Source organism: Patella vulgata, chromosome 8 (assembly GCF_932274485.2).
Source record: "Patella vulgata chromosome 8, xgPatVulg1.2, whole genome shotgun sequence".
NCBI lineage: Eukaryota > Metazoa > Mollusca > Gastropoda > Patellidae > Patella > Patella vulgata.
Window position 1 is genome coordinate 2,114,130 of NC_065886.2, and position 25,930 is coordinate 2,140,059.

The 25,930-nt window shown below is 36.0% G+C and overlaps 1 protein-coding gene across 3 annotated transcripts in view; it reads right to left on the reverse strand.

Moving 5' to 3' along the window:
- LOC126830214 (nuclear pore complex protein Nup98-Nup96) overlaps positions 1 to 25,930 on the reverse strand; it is a 43,726-nt gene that overhangs the window by 17,243 nt on the left and 553 nt on the right. For 2 of the 3 annotated variants that reach the window (XM_050560549.2, XM_056102720.1), the window contains exons 2-25: positions 24,712 to 24,766; positions 23,989 to 24,015; positions 23,130 to 23,402; positions 21,947 to 22,042; positions 21,068 to 21,225; positions 20,236 to 20,383; positions 18,431 to 18,621; positions 17,690 to 17,812; positions 16,785 to 16,944; positions 15,824 to 16,027; positions 14,650 to 14,713; positions 14,208 to 14,310; positions 13,392 to 13,541; positions 12,285 to 12,481; positions 11,579 to 11,656; positions 10,865 to 10,969; positions 9,639 to 9,783; positions 8,626 to 8,830; positions 8,161 to 8,300; positions 7,504 to 7,617; positions 6,839 to 6,949; positions 2,897 to 3,089; positions 1,646 to 1,774; positions 208 to 375 (exon numbers count right to left, since the gene is read on the reverse strand). In XM_050560549.2, coding sequence (XP_050416506.2) covers positions 208 to 375; positions 1,646 to 1,774; positions 2,897 to 3,089; positions 6,839 to 6,949; positions 7,504 to 7,617; positions 8,161 to 8,300; positions 8,626 to 8,830; positions 9,639 to 9,783; positions 10,865 to 10,969; positions 11,579 to 11,656; positions 12,285 to 12,481; positions 13,392 to 13,541; positions 14,208 to 14,310; positions 14,650 to 14,713; positions 15,824 to 16,027; positions 16,785 to 16,944; positions 17,690 to 17,812; positions 18,431 to 18,621; positions 20,236 to 20,383; positions 21,068 to 21,225; positions 21,947 to 22,042; positions 23,130 to 23,402; positions 23,989 to 24,015; positions 24,712 to 24,739 — 3,310 coding nt within the window. In that variant the 5' untranslated portion in view covers positions 24,740 to 24,766. Of the gene's footprint in view, positions 1 to 207; positions 376 to 1,645; positions 1,775 to 2,896; positions 3,090 to 3,685; positions 3,876 to 6,838; positions 6,950 to 7,503; positions 7,618 to 8,160; positions 8,301 to 8,625; positions 8,831 to 9,638; positions 9,784 to 10,864; positions 10,970 to 11,578; positions 11,657 to 12,284; positions 12,482 to 13,391; positions 13,542 to 14,207; positions 14,311 to 14,649; positions 14,714 to 15,823; positions 16,028 to 16,784; positions 16,945 to 17,689; positions 17,813 to 18,430; positions 18,622 to 20,235; positions 20,384 to 21,067; positions 21,226 to 21,946; positions 22,043 to 23,129; positions 23,403 to 23,988; positions 24,016 to 24,711; positions 24,767 to 25,930 lie in introns of those variants that run through there. The other variant, XM_050560552.2, reaches the window with a different exon arrangement.

Sequence of the window (25,930 nt, forward strand, 5' to 3'; positions counted from 1 at the left end):
TAGATAACATTTCAGGCCTAAAGAAAGACCTGCAATAGGCAGATTTGCATAATGTATGTTTAAAGGAACCAATAGTCTTTTATAATTACTCTTTACTCCTGATACACAAGATTACCTGGGTTACAGCGTTAGTAAAGACTAGCCGAATCTCTCAGTAATAAGGAATAATTGTATTCTAAAGATTTGAACCTATAATTATAAGATTACCTTTTGATTCCATTTCAATATCTGTTGGTAACGGAGATCTGGGTATTGATAAAGGAGATGAATATTTGGACATCAGTGATTGGTTAAAAAGACTTGGCATATTTTTCTCAGCTTGTTTTAAAAGTGGGGAGGCGTGACCGGATGATTTTGTGAAAGTTGATAATTTTCCTGAAAAGTAAAAAAGATAGGTTGCCAGGCAACAAAACATACGCCCACAGCAGCTAAGTCGTCCGGGAAGTCAACAAGGGTTGACCCATATTTTTTCTTTTGTCAGAAATGAAAACATTTACAACACATTAAAAACTGATTACGAGTAACAACCCATTTGGCCTTTAGTTCTACCCTATTCTAACATTTAGCATACAAAACATTTAATATCAATTTCCATAATCATTGGAAATTCTTGAAAATCAATAGGCTTCTTCGTCTCATGACCTTAAACACTGTGTATAAATTTAAGGCCAATCAGATATTAACTTTACCCTCTAAGGCATTCACAAGCAATTGTGGATGCCGGATGGCAGGGGCGACGACAATTCAATGTGGGTGTATAAAAACTAGGGTTTTAAAAGGCCAATATCTAATGTTTCATAACTTAGTGCACTAAAATATACTCAAAATGATTTTAATTTGAAAACTAAACTTAAATAATAACCCCTGGTAATCTTGTAGGATGGAGTAATGACAGGTCAATCAGAACATTTTACACAACACCTATAGGTCACATGGCTTATTTATATCTGTAGACTATTATAAATACTGAATGGATTGATTTATTTTGACGTGTAGAGATTCAACTTTCACAAGAGTGTAATTTACAACAGATATAAAACCTGTTAATCTGTTTTAATTATAAACATAGGGTCAAGTCAACCAGTGTTTTAATATCAATATGATTATTTAATCATTTGTTTCTGTCTTCAGACTTGGTTTGGTGTAAAATGGAGTCATCACTAGTTTTAACAGAGTGGTGCATGAATCATCATAAGACAGATTATTTTATACTTTCAACGGTCTCTACATCAGACAAATTTCTGTTCATAGAATCAAATGAAATCGGGTTTAATCCCTTACGTTGCTGCTTTAACTGGCCTAATGGAGAGAGAGAGAGATGGGTTTAATGCCAACTCGACACAAACATAAAAATGTTATGGAGTTTAACAGTTCTGCTCTGACCAGCCTAATGGAAATCAGCATACGCCATGTAGTGTCCTATGAGGGAAATATTGCCTGAACAGTGACGTTATAGGTTGACCCGCGACAAGGAGAAACTAGATTCTGAGGTACTTGTTGAAGAACACAGGAATTAAATCAGTTTACCAACAATCAAACAATATTTGGCCATCATTCTCTCACATAGCCCTTTTTCCCCTGTGGTTATCCTGCCTTGATCTGGAAAGTAAGCTTGACGTTTTTTATTGAATAGAATGATTTGTACCTTTCTCCAGATCCCCGTAATCATCTTCCGTAAAGAATGATGCTTTCATCACCTGCATATTCTGTGGTCCGACACCGAGTTGTGAGGCTAATCTATGGGAAGATGGGATAGATTTCAAGTCATCATCATCTGAAATAAATACAATTGTAATTCAGATAGATTTTCTAATCTACTTGGGCCATCTTTAATCTAAAAAGTCATTGATATTTTTCTGTTATCACATGCACAATACAAGGAAAGCAAATATATTTTATATTGGGAATGAAATAAAATGGGGTTTAATGTCCTACTGTTCTGCTCCGGCTTGAAGAATTAAGACAGGCATACACCATACAGTGTCCCATGAGGGGAGTTTTGCCCGGGCAGCGTCACCATGGCCTACTCTTATATCAAATTCAAAGTGCCAATTCAAACGGCTTGACAGTTGTCCTTGACAGGTCCTCTATCCTACTAAGCGACCAAAATGAAATGAAATGGTGTTTAACTTGCTACTGTTTTGCTCTTACTGGGCTTATAAAGACGGGCACATGTTTTACAGTGTGCTATAAGGGGAATTTTACTTGGTCAGTAACGCCATGGCCTACTCTTATTTCGGAAAATCCTGATGAACTCGGCCAATGCAGGGATACAACATGCAACCTCTGGTCTGGCGAGCCGGTGTCTTACCCACCTACCAAGCGACCAACTGATTAGACTACAATAAATCACAAGTGTTTAATTTTGACCAATAGAAATTGGGATGTAGTCAAGTATCGCTACTGTTGTTTTATTAGTATGCCCTTTTAATGATGTCTGTAATACTATGACGGTGCAAGGGAAGGAAGTCAATAGGTCAAGGCTACCAAACATTGCCATGGCTATCAAACAATATTATTAAAATACACATCTATATTTCGTTTCGTTTTTTTATGCTTTCGATGGCCTACACTATATGAAAATCTGACCCTATGATGTCATTTGATTAACTAAACAGAATTGATGTTTCTAGTAGGATACCCACAGTTCCATGTATGGAACGTCAAGAACTCGCTGTAACAGACCGTTTGATTGGCTAATCCCTCTCATCAACCAGAACATTGGTTATATAACAACAACTCTTCCAGATCCTATTATAGTAAAGACAAGTAAATGGAAATTTTGAACTATAAAAAAACGAAACGAGACGAAATAGGATCTGTGTTTTAATCAGACTGAGTTATCAAAGTCCAAGGAGAAACCATTTGATTCTGATCAGCAACATAGCCAGCCTACCTTCAGCTTCCATTTTCACTTGTCCATCACCTTTCATGACATCTGACATATCAGCATCTTCATCACTGATGTCAAGAACTTGATCTTTACCCGTGTCACCATCACCTGTTGTCATTGGTAACAACCCTTGACCTTTCAACAGTTCACCATTTTGACCTTCACCTTGCACTTTATGCTGTTGTATTTTCTGTTTCTGCCAACAAATCAAAAGTTGAACCAATCAGTGAATTGACAACATGCCAGTTAAAATCGAGATTCATACAAATTGGTACACTGTAAACCAGGTATCGTTTAATCTTGTGTATCTAGCACTAATTTATTTCACATTCGTTTAATATCAAATCTTTGTTTAAAAATTCATAAAAATCGTTTAAAATCACCAAAAATCATCTAATTTGTACTTGTGTCCAGTTTAAAGCTGCCTGATTAATTTTGATAACGAGTGTCCAATTTACAAGTATTTAATTTCATGACCACTGTTCAAATATTAATCATTATACATCTATAATCAATTGGGTTGTTTATTTTTTAACAGTGATTGAGAAATTAAACACTTGTAAATTGGAAACTCATTATCAAAATTGAATGGTCAGCTTTAAACTGAACATAACTACAAATTAAACGATTTATGGTGATTTTAAATAGGTTTTTTTTACGAATTTTTGAACAAAGATTGGATATTTAACAATGTGAAAGAAATTAGTGCTAGATACACAAGATTAAATGATACCTGGGTTACAGTGGTATGTGATATATATATATTATTCTCGTTCAAATTAATTGCCTCACCCATGTTTTATACGGACTTCCAGCTACTTTCTATTGTTCACCGTATCGAATTGTAGTCTAAAGTTGTCAGAAATTAGTGAAAAACATGGGTGATGTAAAAATTTTCTGTCTTCAGACTTGGTTTGGTGTAAAATGGAGTCATCACTAGTTATAACAGAGTGGTGCATGAATCATCATTAGACAGAATTGGCAGTCAAATGTGTTTACTTATTTTTCAGACAATATGTAAATTTTCACGTGTTATAAAGAATATTGTCATAGCATGTATAAACCATAATGTCATTATGTTTGTAGCAATATGAGCATCTATACTCAGTGTATGGAGTTCAGTGTATTAAACGTACAATATTATTATTTAATATTTAATCAAGTAAACAAGATATCGTTAAATAAACCTCTCGCCTAGGCTTTAACTAAATTAAAGAGGCCTATCAAAATATTTGAGCCAATAGTTACATGTGACACTGGCTTTTTTGTCATTATATCTTGGTAAATATGGAACGGGATTAAACTGATATTCACTTTAGAGATTCGGTTATCACAATATTCTAGATTGTAAGGGATGAAAAGAGAGAGAGAGAGAGAGAGAGAGAGAGAGAGAGAGAGAGAGAGATGGGGTTTAACGTCCACTAGACACAACTAGGTCATTTCAGGACTAACATGTGGTTTAATTTTATTTCAATAATTCACTTGCGCATAGGGGTCTTTAGCAGTGGGAGGAAACCAGAGGACCCGGAGAAAACCCACGAGGTTGGAGAGGCGACCCTACTCCTTGTCACCACGTACAATCGGGGATTAGAAACAACGCCAGTCGACTAGATTCAAAAAGAACAACCAGTACATTAAATGAATATTTCTATCACTCAGTTCACGAAGTTTAAACATACATTATGAAAGAGCTAAATCTGGCTTTTGCAGGTCTTTCTTAAGGCCAGAAATGTTATCTAAATTATTAATTAGACATTAATTAACCTATCCAGACAATAATCAACTCTCGATGACATCTTATGCATCAGATTTTCACTGGATTTAATCTAATCTGTTGCTCAATGCTCATTGATGATTAAATCCAAAATGGATAATCAAGACTATGATTTTTATGGTACCGACTTTAGTAATGATGAGCGAGGCTAGGCTTAAAATTCAAAAGCTAATATCTCAGTTCAGAGTGGATCAATTTGACTTAAATTTTCAACATATTCTATTCACATTATCTATTTCTTTTAACTATTATAGTGAGAATAGTCAACCCTTTATCTATTCTGCCATAATGCTTCTGTAATTAAACACAAGTAAATTAATAAACTTTAAAATATATATTCTTGAATCCAGACTTTTATTGATGTACAAAGACAAATGTAGACATGTATTGGATATAAATCAAACATTATAATATATATATCACAGTAGGTTATATAAAATATATATATAAGATTACTGACGTCCGAGATAAACTATACTAAGAGTGAGACAATATTGAACAATAGATTCAATCAACTAGTCTCTTACAGAGATCTTTTAGTTTTAAACCACCTGTATACAATCATTAACATGTCCATAATCTTGTTGTTTATTTATGATTATATTGTCACTTTGTAAAGTGCCCCTTAACATGTTATATGAAAGGGTGAACTATAAATATGCTGTAATAATAATAATAATAATGATTACTACAACTGTATGATGTGTTTACTAACTCATAAAGATATTTTGGAATGGTTTATGAGACATGAAGCAGAATATGAAAACTGACTGGACGGAGAAGGCCATTACAACAACTCTCACTAAACTTTGTTTCTTGGTATAGTTTTTAATCGGATGTCAGTGTATATATTAGAATCAAAATCTAGCAAAATAAAAACATGCTATAATATCTAAATATTTAGTTCCATAATAATATAAATAAATTGAACAAATATTACATTATACCACATTGAACAGAATTAACAATAACAATAGTACATATCATAAACAGGGCCAGCTTTACATGCTGAAGGGCCCGTCAGCAACATTTCTGGCAGACATTTAAGTTTACAGCTTACGTCTCTTTTTTTTTTCAAAAATTCATTTATTAAAAATAACCAGAAATGACTGCTTTCTTCTATATTAAATATGTAGCCTACTTATAATAAACATAAGAAGACTGGATCCGATTATTCTAGCATGGAGGACCAATATGTCCCAATAGGTGCGATTAATGTCAAGCTGAATCTTTTATACAATAATATGTACATATAAAGTAAGAACATTAGAATCAACAAATGTACATGAAATATTTAAAACAACAGCAAAATAAAATATTTATATCAATCGTAGTCAACATCCAGAAAAATACATTTGTTGCCAAAAACATTTCATTTCAAGCTGGCACCCAACAAATGTTATGGTGACAAGTATCAACAAAAGCAGGTAAGTGCTTTAGAAATGAACTTGGCTTCTTTGTAGAATTTAAAACAAGTGTCCATTCTAACCTTTCGCCGTCTACAATTGTTCCGCTTGAGAGATGACAGTAAGCAACTTGTCAGACATTTGAATTCCTAAATCAACAATTTTACTCAAAAACACTTAAGTATATTTTGAGAAGTATATTTTCTGCTTTCATTAAATATAATTGAAAAAGATTTAATAAGTCTTTGTGTGTATAACAGATGTGAATCGGCATAGGGCCATATTACAGAACAGTTGTTGGATATGGCGGCCATTTAGGACAGAGATCTATTCTCGAAGTATGAAGTATATGGATCTCCGTGTATAGAATAAAGTGTGCTAACAATCAACATGGCTGCTATGTACAATGCACCAGAACAACTGGACAAACGATGGCTGACGAAAAGTAATAGTTTGTGTGATTCTTACATAAAAACAAATATTTATTGGCAATGTGTGTTGAATTGATCAAATTATTATCGTAGAAACGTATCTTAAAACAGATTCAACAACCACCAAAATAATAAAAATATAATTTCATACAGTTATTTTAATAACTTCACTCATGAATTATCAGACACAAAAATATTTCCCATAATCCATCAGAGATTTCCACCAATTATTGACGGCCTCTTATTTGGTTTGCGGGATCATACATTAGGCACCTTTCACACTGGTCACTTTTCATCCAATCATACAGCTTGTTATAAACAGCTAGGTAATTACCTGTACAAGTTGTTGATTGGTTTGAGCCGTTTTCAGTTGTTTTTTCTCGGCCTCTGTTGTATTCTCGTCATCAGAATCATCAACCAAACCATATTTGGAGAAATGTTTCACCTACAGAGAAAAGTAAATTAATTTGAAATTTATTGTGTTAATTTCACTTGCCAGTAAAACCCCTTGGGTACGACTTCATTCTCAGACTTAAGTTAAGAATTTACTCAATTTTCAATCCCTGTTTATGAGAATTATCTTTGATCCAGAAACACAAAACTGTGCACATAGTTTTTATTGATGTATTTGATACATTTCTACATTATCATTACTTGAGGGAAAAAACTTTAACTCAACAGTAACTCTTCTTAAAATGTTGAAAATAGGGTGTCAATTTGTATCAGAGGCTATTCTAATAATAGAAAAATGAAATGGGGTTTAACATCCTACTTTTCTGTTCCTAAACTGGGCTAATGAAGACTGGCACATGCCATACAGTGTGCTATGAGGGAAATTTTGCCCCGACAGCGGCACAAGCCTACTCTTCTATCACATTCCGACTGCCAAGGGATCTTTTACGTCCATGCCAATATATTCATGGGACCTCTGTTTTAGGTACCATACGAATGACTGCTATGGAAGGTATTTCGATCCAATATCTATAAACTCCAACTTACCCCAAATACCCAAGAACCAGTCTCGGGTCTATAATCGATAAACTTGGCGCCAATTTTAGCCGTTATTTCTTCTATCTTCTCCTGATAATTCATAGCCGTTAACCGTTCAACAGACTGAAACAATATAAAACAGTGTTATAGAACTATTTTCTCTTGGATGTCGTCTATTTTAACTATGAGAGAGAGAAATGAAGTTTAACGTCCACTCAACACAAACTAAGTCATTTCAGGACTAACATATGGTTTACTTTTATTTTGATAATTCGCTTGCATGTAGGAGTCTGTAGCAGTGGGAGGAAACTCACAGAAAACCTATGAGGTTGGACAGACAAGCTTACTCCTTGTCATGTACAAGCAGGGAAAGCGAAAACAAGCTACTTGACTCAATGACAGATCTTATGATCTAAAGTTCATATGTTAAACAATTCGGCCACCCAACTCCATTGTAGAGAAAGAGAGAAATGGGGTTTAACATCCACTCGACACAAACTAGGTCATTTCGGGACTAACACATGGTTCAATTTTATTTCAATAACTCACTTGCGTGAAGGGGTTTTTAGCAGTGGGAGGAAACCGGAGGACCCAGAGAAAACCCACGAGGTTGGACAGGCGACCCTACTCCCTTGTGGAGAAAAAATATTGTTTAATGGTACAAACCTTTATAGGTGACCTGGTTGATTTATCAGCAGGCCAGACACAGTCCAGCGTTACTTCTGCTTTTTTATTCAAGCCTTCCCCTAGAGGTGGTTTATCATCATCATCAGGGTATATTACAACTTCTTTACGACGGAAATGAACTGAAAACAGACAAAACACTTTTATAACATTTATAACAAAACAGACGTCCATGTCTTACAATCAATTTTAATTTAATAAAGTCAATTATTGTAAGAATGTCAGGACACTGTGGTAACGAAAAACTGATTTCAAGGATAAATCTTTATTTTTTTTTTCATGCATGATCTCGAAAAACACAGGACTGTGACAGGAGACTACTGAAACAATAGATTTCTATTGCTGAACTATATAAAGAGAACACATTTGGTTAAAATAAAGGAATTCTTGTAAAATAAAGGACTTCTTGTCACATAAAGGATGTATAAATAAAGATCAATCTCTTACCAATTTCATCAAGATTTAATCCGGTTAAATTGGTCAATCCAGGGAAGAAAACACTTCCATAACCTTCACGACCAATGGTAAAATTCTCGACTATACATTCACCATTATCGTCCACGTTGTCACACAGCTCGTCTAAAGATGGGACAGTAAAATATCCAGGACGTCGTAAAACTATTCCAGCTGGATGAGGCTCGTAATCAGTCTCCTGTAAAATAAAAAAAAAAATCATGAAATATCCAAATGAAAAACAATCCCTGAACAACAAACTTAAAGATATATTAGGTTAGAGCTAAAATTGAATAATCGAGACTTAGTCTCTGTTGTCAAGTGCCATTGCTATGATAATAAATAATCCACGCTATTTTTTCAAGAAGTTATAAAACGGGGCTCAGAATTGAATGAAATTTTTTCAATATTTTATTTTTTATTATCTAGTACATCTTTAACCAGACTGCATGATAGTAAAGTGGCTCTAAATAACTGTTGTTGATATATATACCCCCTCCCCACCTCTACAGGGACTATTTATTGTCCGAACGGTCATAGCACACCCAATTGTGTATGCCCGTCTGTATTACCCTTGTTGATGCAGAAACGTAGAATATTAAACCACCATTTCATTTGCAACTCTGATACAACTCAATTTCTTGTCAATAGATTGCCATTTTGTGAAATGAAATGTGGTTTAATATCTTATGTCTGTGCACTGACTGGGCTAATCAAGACAGATGTATGCTATACACAGTGCTATATCGCTATGGCCTAGTCTTATTTCCAATTCCAACCGTTAAAGGTGTAACGGACCCCTGTGTTTCGTCTCATCCAAACGACTTTATGCTGTTTGTCGCCAGGCCTTCAAGTCCTGCAACACTCCCAAACTGGAACCATGCCAGAAAATTCATATAAACTTTCTCTGCCAACCTTGGGATTGAATACGGGACAGGTAGGTTAGCGAGTCACCATGGTTCCCTGGATTGCCATTTTATCTATTTGAATATAAATGTATAACTCACATCATCTGATTGTTGTTCTTCTATCGAGTTTCTAATACCATTGTATCTATCACTGGATGTCGGTGTCTCATTTAACTCTGTACTAGTTTCACCTGATAATCTGGGCTTCTGGAATATTGTGATAGTATCATCCAGACTGCTTGCACTGTAAATACAGGAGAGACATTTTTTCTTTATTCAGGGCTGGCCACGAATAAATTGATGGCGAGCAGATGACTGCTCACGCAAATTTAGGTTTGGGCGAGCAAGGCGAGCAATAAAAATTGCTCACGCAAAATGTTGTTTGCGTGAAACACATTTTGTAACATTGTTTCAATTTAAAATCATAAGAAAATTGCTATTCCTGGCACAAAGTTTGCAGTAAACATGTGTGACCATCGCTTTCTGTTTTTAACAGTCATACGTACTCTTCTTTATTAAAACCAATTTCCGTATGGATTTCTTCACCCCACGAAATAAATGTGGATAGGGCAATCAGGTTGCCTTTGGCCATTATTACGCTTAGATTGAAAATTATACGACTGCACAATGGAATAAAAACCGAAGTTCTGATAAAATAGGAAATATCGATAAATATTAGTTTGAAACGTGTTCATTTAGCGTGAATGCCTAATGCCTAATTCTTTACTTTAGACTCGATTATCACGCGTTCGTTACTGGTGTTCGTAGGAAAACCAGTCATAACGTTCAGGTCTAAAGTGTATTTTTAGTAACAAGAGTGCTGAGTAACTTTTTAGCCAATCAAATTTAAGGAGGAAATGCCGCGTGCAGCTGGGTGAATCTAAGTTTGACAGACGAATTTATGAAGTTTTTGACATTGTTGGTTTAGTTTCGGCAATCAACTTGTCAATATTTTGATTATTTTTTACAGGGTTTTCTTAAAATTTTGCGCGAGCAACGAACCGCTCGCGTAAATGTAGATTTACGCGAGCACAGAGCGAGCGCGAGCAACTGCTCGCGTCTCGTGGCAAGCCCTGTTTATTACTTTCAATAAATGGAGTTCTGAGTTTTCATTCTGAGAGAGATTTTAATATCATTCTCTTCGTGTCTAACATATGGTACAACTTTATCTTAAGGATTTACTTGTGCGTAGGGGTCTTTAGGGTGTAAACTGGAGTAAGAACACAAGTCTAGGCAGACAAGCCTATACCTTGTACTATACAAGACTGGGATTGAACCCATTCCACTTGACTCAATGACCGATCTTTTGTTATATGATAACTTACTCTTTCTGTGAACCTCTATTGATAGGTTCCATCAATTTTCTAGATCGGATGATATTCTGGGAATCTAGAATTCTTCCATTATCACTTTCTTCCAAATTTATCGTCCTATATCAAAAACAAAACAAATAGATAATAGTAGGCCATAGCACGGTTAACTGGGATAAATTTCTCCTTTTAGACACCCAACTGGTTCATTTCAAATATCATCTTAACTAAAAGACAATAGAATGTTGCCAACATTGCCAAATTTGAAATTTTACACAAATTTAGTCCATCAAACATTTGCAGGCCTGGAAATGACGACTTTAGATGTACCTGACAAAATGTCAGACACCAATGAAATAGTACCTGACATTTTCAACTTAGTGCCGGACATGTATTATAATATCAATAAAAAGGACAAATCAGTGCCGGACAAATTGATGACAGGCACCAGAGGTTTTGTGCCTGACAAAGCCTGAATCTGTGCCAGATATTGTCTGTGACAGGTGCCCTATTTGAATGCTTGTAAAATTAATTAGTAGTGAAATATTGAAAATATCTGTCTTCAGACTTGGTTTGGTGTAAAATGGAGTCATCACTAGTTTTAACAGAGTGGTGCATGAATCATCATAAGACAGAATCTTAATATGAAACCGGTCACAAAGGAAACGTCTTATAAAAATAATGTTGGTTGTAAAGGATGTGAGTTATAGGATGTGTTATATAACTTACTGAGCTATAGGATCTGTTATTTTCTGTGTTGATGGTATAATAGAACAGTCAGACGAAATACTTAAATCAGGATATAACCTACAAAATATATAAATATACTCTTATAGACACATTCACGGAATATAACCTATAAAATATACTGTTATAGACACATTCACAGGATATAACCTATAAAATATACTGTATTAACACATTCACAGGATATAACCTATAAAATATACTGTAATAACACATTCACAGGATATAACCTATAAAATATACATCTGTTATAAACACATTCACAGAATTTGATTTACTCTTTACTGATTAATTCCCCCCATTATGACCACACTACCCACGACAACAAACTATAAAGCTTCAATTAGTGAGATAGAAATGGTTTTTGACACCCACTCAATGCAAATAAGGTCATTTCGGGACTAACATATGGTTCTATTTTATTTCAATAATTCATGTAGGTGTCCTTTATCAGTTAGAGAGAGTAATGGGGACTAACATATGGTTCAATTTTATTTCAATAATTCGCTTGCGCGTAGGGGTCTTTAGCAGTGGGAAGAAACCGGAAGACCTAGAGAAAACCAACGACAGCAGGGATTTCAAAATCACATCACTTAACCAAATGACATTAAGTGCACATTCAGCCACCCAACGTGTACATTAGTCTAATGCATGGTATTATGTATAAAATATTAAGATTCAACCGTACCGTTTAACTGGTCCTGATGTAGGACTGGTATCATTATTAATTGATATGTTGCTAGGATACGGTGATGTCACGTTACTAGAACTATCATCATTATCGTGATTCTTCTTTAATACCAATTTCTTGACACTCTTCCTCGGAACAAACGTATCATTACCAAAACTAAAATCATCGTCTCCTAATCCTTCAAATAACTGGGCCTACAACATAACATAACATACAGTATTGATAAGGATCACTTGAGTATAGGGGTCTATAGACGTGAATTGAAACCAGAGGACCTGGCGTAGGGGCTCAAAACCATGCCACAGGGTTCCCGCGGCTTCATCAAACATTTTTTCAAGGATATTCAAGGATAAATATACGTCAAATTCAAGAATTTTCAAGGACATTTTTTAGCCTAAAGTTACAATTTTTCATCTTAAAAATAACCAAAACATTACCAACTATTGTTATAATCTCATATTTAAAAGGAATTGAAGACATTTGAAACAAAATTAAGGATCTCAACTGAAATTCAAGGATATTTTCCTATTTCCGCGAAATTCAAGGATATTCAAGACCTTGAAAATGAAATTTTAAATTTAAGGATATTCAAGGTTTTTCAAGGACCGCGGGAACCCTGTGCCACTTGAATCAAACTAGGTCATTTCGGGACTAACATAGGGTTCAATCTTATTTCAATAATTCGCTTGCGCATAGGGTTCTTTATCAGTAGGAGGAAACTGGAGGACCCGGAGAAAACCCATGAGGTTGGAGAGGCTATCCTACTCCTTTTCACGTACAACCAGGGAATCGAAATCACGCCAGTTGACTCAATGACAGACCTTATGATACAATGCACAAACGCGCACACGCCACCCATTCAGCCACCCAACCCCCCAAGGAAACAAGAGGACCTGGAGAAAACCCACAAGGTGACTGAAGTCAGACCTTATGATCTAAAGAGCCCTCATTAGACTATTTGGCCACCCTTTTATTCATACAACATAATATCCAAACAGCTATGATTCTTCTGGACTAGTAGCATAACAACTAGTTTGTTGTTAATAATACTTCCCAGATGGCCATTTATTCCTGTTGTGTAAACAATAAATAAATAATATTTACCTTGCCACCATTTAACAGATTGTGTAGAGATTTTGGTTTAACTTTTTTCGTGGGTCCAGGGCTGACCTTGTATTGTGAGGATGTCATGAGAGCGGCACGTTGTGCTGTAGGATTAGTTGGTTTTAACACATCTTCCTTCTTAGCACCCGTCTGTAAAATATATAATATTATAATAATTTACTTTCAGACCAAAATGAAATGGTGTTTAATGTCCTACTGTCTAGGACACGGATTCTCAACCAGTGTGACGCGTACTAAGAAAATGCGAAAAAACACATGATCCCAATTGAGCATTCGCTGATGTTCATAGATGTGTTTTTCTTTATTTAGTTGGGGATCACGTGGCTAAGTGGGTAAGACACTGGCTCGCTAGCCCGGAGGTCGGGTGTTCGATCCCTGCATTGTCCCGAGAAAGTTCATCCGGACTAGCATACACCATCAGTGTGCTATGAAGGAAGTATACTACGACCTACAATTATTTTAATTTCAAATTGCTTGTTTTTTAGAGTTTTTTTTTTAAAATATAGCTAATTATATACATGACATCTATCAACACAACTATACACTTTACGCGATCACATTTTCTATTCAAATAATTCAAGTTTATTTACTGAAATACAGTCAAATTTTATTGCTCTTTGAAAGCTTGGTAAATATTTTGCAAAAATCTTCGAAGCTTTAAATGCTTATTTCTGCAAAAATATCTATACAAATCAGATTTCAAGTTTTTCAAAAAATTCTAAACCTAAAAAGTATAATAATGGTGTTTAAAATGAAGATATTTGATATCCGTAAGAGATTAAAAAAGAAATTTACAGGTTTTAGATTCCAGAAGAGAGGATGATCACCATATGGACTGAGAGCTACAGCCAATAGTTGTTGTTGTAACATAGAGTTACTAGCTGTAGATCCAGTATTACTGAAACAAAAAAACATAACTTTCACTACAGATGCCTTTTTCTCAAACAGAATTAGTTTGAGAGTACAATTATATTGCATTAATATTGGTAGAAAGTTAAAATCATTTCATAGAGATTGATATTTACCCAATAAAATAAAAGAAAAGATCAAAGTAGCTTTTTTTCAGAAAATTTAGTTCCAAGTGTGATTAGTGTAATCTTGGAGCAATAAATATCGGATGTGAAAGACCCAATTAAAAAAGTATCACAGACAGAGTAATTAGATATCAAATATAACAGACTATAATTAAATATTGAGTGTAACAGATCAAGTATTTAAATATTGAGGATAAACTTACGTTCCAAGTGTTGATGTATTTCCACCAAAATTACCAAGTCCTGATCCAAGACCCGTTCCAAATCCTGTCACAAAGAACAATTTCATTAGTTTTTGTATGTGAAAAGATAAAATTTCAAGCAGAATTTGAAGACTTGAGAAAGAAGTTGAACTAGGAGTAATCTCCATCATTCCACAGCAACAATAGCAAAAGCTCTGTCCACACGTTGTCACATCAAGTTATTTTAGGAAGATAATTCCCAAAGTCTATCTGAGCACCGTCATGATCTTTAATAATAATAATAATAATGTGCATATTTATAATGCACTATATCCACAAACTAAGTTTATGCTCAAAGCACGACACAATTACTATCCCGGTCTCTAGGATACAGGTAAAGCCTGATTACCTCCCTTTACCCCTGAACTCTTTTTAAATGTTAGAAAGACCCCCAACATATGCTGCTTCACTGAGCGCAACAGTTTTTTGTGTAATACATACACCATCCTACCGGTACCCATTTACAGCTGGGTAGACTGGAATACAGGGATGTTTCGTCTGGTTTTGAAGTTACGGATACAGCATGGCATTTTAATATACCTGAACGTCTCCTCAATGAGGTCATTTATTCTATAACTACATGCAAATACAAGCAAATATCATTGAATACAGCCATTGAATACTGTCATTGAATAAACTATGGTTGTATTCAATGGCTTGGACACGTACTACTTTTGTCCCAAATGACGTCACTATCAGAATTACATCAAACTCTAATGACGTCCCCACTTGGCAACCACAATTTTTGTAAAAAAGAAAGAAAAAAGGGCGGAATCTATGATGAATTTTAACAAATTTTTTGATAATCTGGATAGTACAGTGTATTTTGAGATTTGCTTGTAGTTATAGAATAAAAATAAAACTCAATGACCATTGAATACCGCTTGGGTTATTCAATGGTTCACTCAAGTGTATGCCTATTGCATTCAACTCGCTATCCCTCGTGGAATACTTGCGCAGGGATACACTCTCTTGAACCATTGAATACCCCCAGCGGTATTCAATGGTCATTCAGTTCTATCTATATATTATGTACTTTTTAATGGCTGTAACGAAAAAAGTCTGTGTAAAGTTAACCTGGATTATCTACCATAATTTAAGAAAGTTAAAAGAATAATTAATTAGTTATTCGTACCCGTGGTTGTGTTAGTTGTACCAGTATTATTTAAATTGAAACCAAAGCCTGGTTTATTCTGTGCATTACCGAACATTCCTCCTGTATTGGCAGCGTTCAAACCACCGAGATTAAACGTGTTGCCGCCTGCGTTAAAACCTGTTGTACCAGGTGTAGCACCAAAACCCGTTTTATTACCAAACAATCCTCCCGTCGCTGCTGTGTCTGGAGTAAACAAATAAGACATTTAGATATCTTTTTTTTTTAGCTAGAAATCCGAATAGTATCGAGACATAGTTTAGTAAATCTTACTAACAAGTGTTCAATTTACAAGCATTTTAATTTCCCGTCTACTGTTCAAAAACTTAATGATTATACATCATAAACTATAACACATACTTATGGAAGAACAATTACTGATTTATTTGGGCGACGTTTCGAAGAGTATTCTCTCAACGTTTTCAAGCAAGAAACGTCGCCCAAATAAATCAGTAATTGTTCTTCCATAAGTATGTGTTATAGTTTATTGCTCTATCCAGTTACTAAATGCCTCTAAAAGATGATTATACATCAATTGGGTGGTCGAGAAATTAAATGCCTGTAAATGGTATAATGGGCAACATTACAAATTAAATGATTTTGGCTAATTTTAGACATTTTTTTTTACAAATTTTTCAAACGAAGATTTGAAATTGAATGAAGATTAAATGATATCCAGGTTACAGTTTAGTCTTCTATCTACTTTCAATTTTCCATGAGTTTTCTACACTGACTGGGCCAGTGAATAAAGGCTTACGTCATGCAGTGTGTGGCCAGGGAAATTATTCCCAATTCCAACTGTCAAGGGTTCTTTTTTGTACACAGAACCCCAGTTTTTTGTCCTATCCAAACGACTAGTCACTGTTCCTGGTCAGGCCCCTCCATCTTGCACCACTGACAAGGGGAAACCACACCATGTGTGTATATAATTTGAAAGACTTACTTCCGAATCCTGGAGTGGCAGTAGCATTACCAAAGCCTATTGTAGCAGTTCCTGCAGGTTTAGCTCCGAATAGATTACTACTGGTGTTGTTAAATAAGCCTGTAGAGGCTGTAGTTGTTGTACCAAATCCAGCAGGTTTATTACCAAATAGATTACCTGCCTAAAAATATACAGAAATACACCATACTAGTTAAATATATTATTGAATCCATGTAATTATTAAAGATACATTATTTAAAATTTAGATAAAGAGCTAACCATTCTTGCTATAATAGCTCAAAAATAGATAATGTAAAATGAAAATATTGAAAATTTCATTCAAATTACTTCATTCTGAACCAAGTTATCACTGTTTGTAGTTTTAACAAGATGTGTGCATTGTGGTAACCACGGCTCAGGTATATTCGAGACTTGGCCTCGCTTCCTCATTTTTAAATGGTGAACCGTTCTAATCTAGTTAAAATCTTGAGTATCCGATGCCATTGAGAGTTGATTATGGTCTTTTCATGTTAATTAATGTCTAATTAATACTTTATATAATATTTCAGGCCTAAAGAAAGACGTGCAATAGACAGATTTAGCTCTTGTATAATGTCTTTAATAAAAATAAATAAAGGTGTCTGATGTATATCACGATATAAAATATTTCCTATATAAAGTAAAAGATTACATAAAATAGAGAGATGTAAAATTAGTAAAATGTGACAATAATTCCTGGACCAGTTTGTATTATTATCATGTAATATCATAATTGACAGTTATTTATGCAGTTTTAAAACAAGGCTTTCGCAATTTGCCCACGATATTCAAGTGCCTTGACCCGAAACCAAACTGAACAAAAGATATTGTTAGAAAACACTTACAGAAATCAAATCGACCAAAAGATATTGTAACAAAGAACTTACACTTTGAGCTGGTGTACCAAAAGCTGTATTACCACCAAATGATGTTCCACCAAAAGTTGATGTTCCAGTGGCTGTTCCAAATAAAGGTTGTTGCTGTGTTGTGGCTGTTGCTCCAAACAGAGACTAGAACAGATCATAATGGAGAATTTATTCGTCAAACAAATATTCAACTTTATGCAATCCAACATCATGTTAATTCTTATCTATGTTAAACGCTGTTTCATTGGCTGATTCAGTGAATTCAGAAAGAGAGAAATGAGGTTTAACGTGCACTTGACACAAACTAGGTCATTTCGGGACTAACATTTGGTTCAATTTTATTTCAATAATTTGCTTGCGCATAGAAGTATATAGCAGTGGAAGGAAACCGGAGGACCCAGAGAAAACCCACGAAGATGGACAGATGACCCTACTCCTTGTCACGTACAACCGGGGAATGGAAACTACAATCGTTGACTCAATGACAGACCCTATGATACAGCGCACACGCTAACCATTCGGCCATCCAACTCCCCGCATTTTTCAAGATTAACACATGGTCTATAGTAGTGAGAGGAAACCAGGGGACCCAGAGAAAACCTTCCACATTGGGCAGACAATGCTTCTTTTCCCTGTCACGTACAAGCATGGGATTGAAACCCCACCACTTGACTCGTTAACAGACACTATGGTCTAAAGCACATGTGTCAAGACCATATAACCCCCTTCCCCCCTAAACCCCATGACAAAATAAAAGTTTACCTTCCCACCACCGAAAAGGGTACTAGGTTGACTTGTATTCGTAGTTCCAAATCCAAAACCAGTAGTGTTGTTACTTGTGCTTGGTGTATTACCAAATATAGATTTATTTGCTCCAAATAGACCTGTAGATGACGCCTGGGTGGGTTGTTGACCAAATACACCACTTCCTGATGATGTTGGTGCACCAAAACCTAATGAAACAACAATATGGGTCATTAAACTTTTAGGGGAATACATCAGACAATTGGTTATCAAATAGTCATTTCTATGGTTACACTATCATGTTGTCCAGAGAGAGAGAAATGGGGTTTAACGTCCACTCGACACAAACTAGGTCATATCGGGACTAACATATGGTTTAATTTTATTTCAATAATTCGCTTGCGCGTAGGGGTCTTTAGCAGTGGGAGGAAACCGGAGGACCCGGAGAAAACCCACGAGGTTGGACAGGCGACCCTACTCCTTGCCACGTACAACCGGGATTCGAAACCACGCCAGTCGACTCAATGACAGACTTTATGATACAGCGCGCGCACGCTAACCATTCAGCCATCCAACCCCCCTCATGTTGTCCAGGTTATGATCTTAATGAAATGAAATGGGGTTTAACGTCCTACTGTTGTGCTCTGACTGGGCTAATGAAGACAGGCATACACCATGCAGTGTGCTATGAGGGCAATTTTGTCCCGGCAGCGGCACTACAGCCTACTCTTATATCGAATTCCAACTGCCAAGGGATCTTTTACATGCATGCCAATGTGTACATGGGACCTCGTTTTTTTGTCCCATCTATACTACTAGACAGCAAAACTTTGTCAGGCAATCCGTCCGGCATCACTGACAAGGGGAAACCACCCCCGGAAAATCCTAATGAACTTTCTCCCACAACACCTGGAGCTCATGGCTAGTGAGCCAACATCTTAACTCACTTAATGACATTATGCTTCCGAAGGGCTTGTGTCTAACTAGACTCACTTAATGACATTATGCTTCCAAAGGGCTGGTGTGTAACTAGACATGTGCAACCAATTGGATTAAAACACAGATCTATATTTTGTTTTTTAAACTTTCGATGGCCTTCACTAATGAAGATCGGACCGGTTATATTGGGAGGTCATGTCAGGGTTCATACAAATGACTTTTAATCATATAATGTCAGTCATTCGATTGACCAATTAAATGTCAGTGTTACCAGTTGTCTATTTGGAAATACAAATTTTGCTTTGCTTTATATCTCTGCGAATGTCTACCCACAGTTCCGCGCGCCACACAATATCAACTCGACACAACAACCCAGAGCGTTGGTTATATAACAACTCTTCCAGATTCTAGTGTAGTAAAGACAAGTAAAATGTGAGGGAGAGAGAGAGAGAGAGAAATGGGGTTTAACGTCCACTCGACACAAACTAGGTCATTTCGGGACTAACATATGGTTAGGAAACTGGAGGACCCAGAGAAATGGGGTTTAACACCCATTCGACACAAACTAGGTCATTTTGGGACTAACATATGGTTAGGAAACCGGAGGACCCAGAGAAAACTCACGAGGTTGGACAGGCGACCCTACTTCTTGTCACGTACAACCGGGGAATCGAAACCACGCCAGTTGACTCAATGACAGACCCTATGATACACAAGTAGAATGTAATTTTGAACTATAAATAAAAATGAAAGGAGAAAGGATCTGTCTCAATCAGATTGAGTGATCTTAGCAATAGAATAAGATCGGTCCGTCTTGACATTCTTGTTGTAACTGCTGCCTTCGCCCTCAAAATAAAAATCTGTCGTTCTGCCGTTCAATTTACCTGTTGTTCCACCAAAACCTGTTGTATTTGCGTTAAAACCGAATCCTGTCGACGATTGGGTGGCTGCAGCAGGTGTACCACCAAATAATCCTCCTGCCGTCTGCTGTTTACCTTTTCTGTTGGCACCATAATCTTCAAATCTTAATTCCTGAAACAGAGAGAGAGATGGGCTTTAATGTCCACTCAAATTAAAACTAGGTTATTTCAGGACTAACTAATTTTACTTGCCATGTGCATATAGTCTTTCTATCAGAATCAAAGCATCGTGTCTGATCTCTGCTTATGAAACTAGAGAGCTGTGATAGACCTTTTGCTATGTGTAACTATGGCAACCAGTTGTCTGTGTCAATTTGTATTCTAATAGATAAATTAAATGAAATGGGGGTTTAACGTCCTACTGTTCTGCTCCTATACTGGGCTAATGAAGATGAGCATACGCCATACAGTGTGCTATGAGGGACATTTTGCCCGGACAGCGGCACTATGACCTACTATTATCAAATTCCAACTGCCAAGGGATCTTTTATGCACATGCCAATGTGTACATGGTTTTTCTTCACATCCGAAACTGCACCACTGACAAGGGGGAAACCACAGTGGGTCCTAATAATAGAAAGTGATCTCGTGGAACATCTGCCAGTATATACGCTAGATCTTGATATTTCATGCAAGGACATTGACTACATGCTGGAAATTCCTGGGGAACTTTCTCGACCAACTCCTATTTAGCGAGCGAGGATCATACTCAGTGAGCCACTGCATCTTACCGAGTTACGGTGCCCTGCGTTATTAAAAGGTTACTAGAACAACAAATAGGATGTGTATATTATACCTCTAAACTTTTAGTTTCGTATTGTTTCATGGCCGTGATACATTGATGTCTGGTAGCAATACTCGTTGTTTGTCCATTCTTGACCATTGAATCTTGACCACCTGGTGGTTCAAACTTGACTACTGTACCAGATGTACTCTGAGCTGTACCTCCGAACACTAAAAATATAAACATTTATCACATTATCTCTAAAAATATAAACATTTATCACATTATGTCATGTTCTTTATAACAATTCACTTACATAATAAAATTATTGAGCATGCTAGTGCAATAAGGTGAACAAGTGCCATTTCACACAATCTATAGGGTCCACAACCTTGAAATACCATATTTTTACGCTATTTGAGAACGAAGGGCGGCCATTTTGTCTGTCAATTTTAGGCCGATTTTCACGAAATTCGAACTCAGCCGTCCTTAGGGTTTAACGGTGATATAATAATACGTTTTTTTTAAATCAGATAAAAATTATGACCTCTACATGTATAGAGTCCACAAGCTAAAAACGTGATGTGGGTGTATAAAAATGAATGATCTTATTTAGAAACAACAGCATTTGTCCACCATATTGCTCTAGCATCCTCAATTACTAGTGGATGGGGAAAGTGGTATAAAGTGATGCATTTCAGATCATAAGATCTGTCATTGAGTCAAATGACATGGTTTCAATTCACAGCTAGGAATAGGCTCGACTGTCCGACCTCATGGGTTTTCTCTGGGTCCTCTGGTTTCCTTCCACTGCTAAAGAACATTTATAAAAAATACAATTGAACCATATGTTAGTACTAAAATGACCTAGTTTGTGTTGAGTGGACAGCAGCTTTTTCGCCTACTCTTCGTCAAATTCTAACAGCCAATAATAAAAGTTATGTAACTTACTTGTTCCCCCAGTGTTTTGACCAAATAAGGTACTTCCTGTATTCTGAGTATTGGATCCAAATAATCCTGTATTGGTACCAGTATTCGTACCAAAACCTATAAAAATTAATTTACATTATTACAAAATACCATGAATGAATGTTATATAACCTGATAACAGCAGTGGGTACAACAGTTCCATGTGCTGTACAACTTTAGGTTTGCCATATAACTCGAAAAGATTAATTCTTTAAAGATACCTTCCCGCGTACAAACTACAAACTGGGTGATTTTGATGATATAACAGAAGATGCCTTCCCACATATTTGATATATTTGGACTAAAAACATATTTAAACTAAATTAATCCATCAAAAATTTGCTTCAATTCCCTTTTAAAACATTGTATTATTGTATTCACGAGGAAGTACACCAAGGTATATAAAATCTATTTTTAGAAGCAATGTTTGTCACGTAACTTGATTGAAAGAGGGCCGATTTTTAGAATGTATTTGTCATTACTTACTGTCCATTTACCAAACTTATTGAAGCCTCGTTAAATTCTTTGATTATGACCTGCCAACTTCTATTTCTACTGTTTAATCACAGAGCCTGTTGTACGCTTAAACACCTCAATGTTCCCAAAAACAGTTAACCATTTGATCAAGAAATAACAACTGCTCCTTAAGTCAAGCTGGCACACATAAGCTGACAGATAATGATACCCTGAATTTTTGCCCAGTGCTTGCCCCAAGAGTGTTTTTCGGATAATCAAGTATCTTTGTTGCAAGATTGGGCAGACATGACGTCTGTCTATAATTTCCACATATATACAAAATTTGCCATACTTTTATTAGAAATAACTACCCGATAAATAGTTTCTTGGGAATGTGTCTTTAACATCAGAGCAACACAAATACTGGGTCATTTTGGGACTAACATTGCTGGACAAGTGAGACTACTCCTTGTCACGTACAAGCTAGGGATCGATACCCTGCCCCCAACACAATTACAGGCCTTATGATCTAAATTGTATGCGTCAGATCACTTGACCAATCCAACCTCTTTTCTGCATCTAGTCGAGAGTTCGTTCTCTAATCCACCTACACTAATTGGTAGAAAAATTGACAGAGAATTCTCAGAAAACTTTAAATCTATTCCCCCCATGTGCCATTGTCTGCTAATCTACAATAATTGATTCTTACCCGTGAAACCTGGGGTCTTTGCTCCAAAAGCTGCATTATTATTGGGTGTTGAAAATAATCCACCAGCTGCTGTTTGGGTATTCTGTCCCCCAAACAAACCCCCCGCTGCATTGGTATTCGGGGTGGCACCAAAACCGGTCGTTCCCCCAAAAGATGTTTTATTACCAAACAAGCCTGGTGTATTATTGTTGGTGGAACCAAACAGACCTCCTGTTTGACCGGCACCAGTCGTAAAAGATGAATTGGCTGCTTGACCAAAACCAGCTGGTTGAGCTGTAATCAAATATAACATTTATTTATGAGAGAGAGAGAGAAAGAGAGAGAGAGATGGGGTTAACATCCACGCAAAACAAACTAGATGATTCTGGGACTCGGGTGAATCTGCTCATTGTTGTGTACAAGTGTTGCAACTTGATTCAATGACAGACAGGACAGGAAATAACGGTTTTAGATTTACCTGACAAAATGTCAGGCACTTACGAAATAGTACCTGACGTTTTCAACTTAGTGTCGGACATGTATTAATAATATCAATAAAAAAGACAAATCAGTGCCGGACAAAATGACAGACGCCAGAGGTTTAGTGCCTGACAAAGCCTGGATCTGTGCCTGACATTGTCTGTGACAGGTGCCTTATTTAATTTCTAGGCTTGATGACAAACCTTATGGTCTAAAGCGCATGAGTTCAATAACCAGTCAAAAACCCACAATGTGTCTCTTTCTTTGAATTTTACAAAATATTATCATTGGTTGAAAAATAATCTAGTTTTTAACGGACATTCCATACAGCCTACATAAGATTTAATTTATATTCAAAATTTAATTTCAATTTAGTAATATTAATGAATTATGTTGTTACCTGATCCAAAACTATTTCCAAAAGAGGCTGTAAAATAAAATACAAAATGACTGTTGTAAGGTGAAAAGTTTACAATAGTAACATCAACATGTTTAAAACTATATATTTGTCTTACTTACTGTATACTTATCAAGATGGAGATACACCGTGAGGGGGGCTATGAGGGAAAATTTGGCTACAACAGCCTACTCTTATTTCGGTTTGCAACTTTCAGGAGATCTTTAACATTATATAAACCATTTTTATGACCATCAGAGGGACTAAAAATTTTACCGTGCCAGGTCTTCTGTGAGATACATGTATTGAGAGAGAGAGAGAGAGAAATGGAGTTTAACATCCACTCGACACAAACTAGGTCATTTTGGGACTAACACATGGTTCAATTTTATTTCAATAATTCTCTTGCGCATGGGGTTCTTTAGCAGTGGGAGGAAACCGGAGGACCTGGTGAAAACCTATGTGGTTCGACAGGCGACCCTACTCCTTGTCATGTACAACCGGGGAATCGTAACCATGCCAGTTGACTCAATGAGAGATCTTATGATACAGCAAGCACGTGGTAACCGCCCTTATATGTATTGAAATAAGAACAAGCATGAGATTATGAGTGAGATACTTACATTGACAGACCTTATGATACACCGCGCACGTGTTAACAATTCAACCATACATGTATTTAAACAAGAAAAAGTGTGAGATTACGAGTGAGATAATAAAACTTACATGGTGTATTGTTAAAACCACTAAACATGACTAATTGGTACTGTTAGGATATTATCTGTAAAAACATTGTAATATACATCAATTGACATCAATATAGGAAAACAGCGAACACAAACAATAACCAAACTTCATATTGTCAATTTATCAATATTAATTGTCTTCTAAGATCTGAATTTTTAATTACTGGTGTTTAATGTCCACACAATATAAAGTCGATAACTTCAAGGGTAACACAAACACGAGGCCTATATGTTTATTCTAATAATAGGCTTGGATGTACACGGTATAGGCTTTATTTTCACACTTAAACTGGATTTCTCAGTTTTTGAGATAATAACAGACACAAATAATACAATCAATGTACTATTATAGGACTTTGATAGCGGAAAAAATTACAGCATTTTTTTATGTTTAAAAAAAAAAAAATTTTTTTTTGATGTTTTAGTTTTATTAATTTGTTTTTTTAAAATGGAAAAGTATTTTTAAATTCAAAACTTGATATTACAGATTACGCCATATCAATGTTTCATTTTTTGTTACGAATAAAAATTGATGCTTTAATGTGGTTTCTGAGATGGAAACCGTATTTATAATTACAACATATTATAGATAAAGCAAATGTAGATACATGTACAGCATGTTATATTTCAATAGATGAAAATGTAGGGCAAAACGGAGCAGATATAATTTTTGTTTATTCTGCCCTTTTGTACTCTTATTTGAAAATTATGTAGTAGCCCATGGTCTCACCGCACATTGTCATAATGTACTTTTGTAAACTAATTAAAAGTATCAGTTTATGAAATGGGGTTTTACGTCCACTCGACAAGCAAGCTAGCTCATTTCGGGACTAACACATGGTTCAATTTTATTTTAATAGTTTGCTTGCACATAGGGGTCTTTAGCAGTGGGAGGAAACCGGATGTTCCCGGAGAAAACCCACGTGATTGGACAGGCGACCCTACTCCTTGTCACGTACACCAGGGGAATCGAATCCATGATGAGAGATCGTATGACACAGCATGCTAACCATTTCCCCCCTACCCCTATGTACACAAGACCTTGTATTTGCCCCTTACCACCTGACCCTACATAATACAAGGAGGGGGACCAAACAGAAATCCAGATGAACTTTGTTGGCCAATGTAGGGCTTAAACATGGGGTCTCCGGTTAGCGAGCAAATGTCCTCCCAACAACCCATCTATCAAATCTCATCCT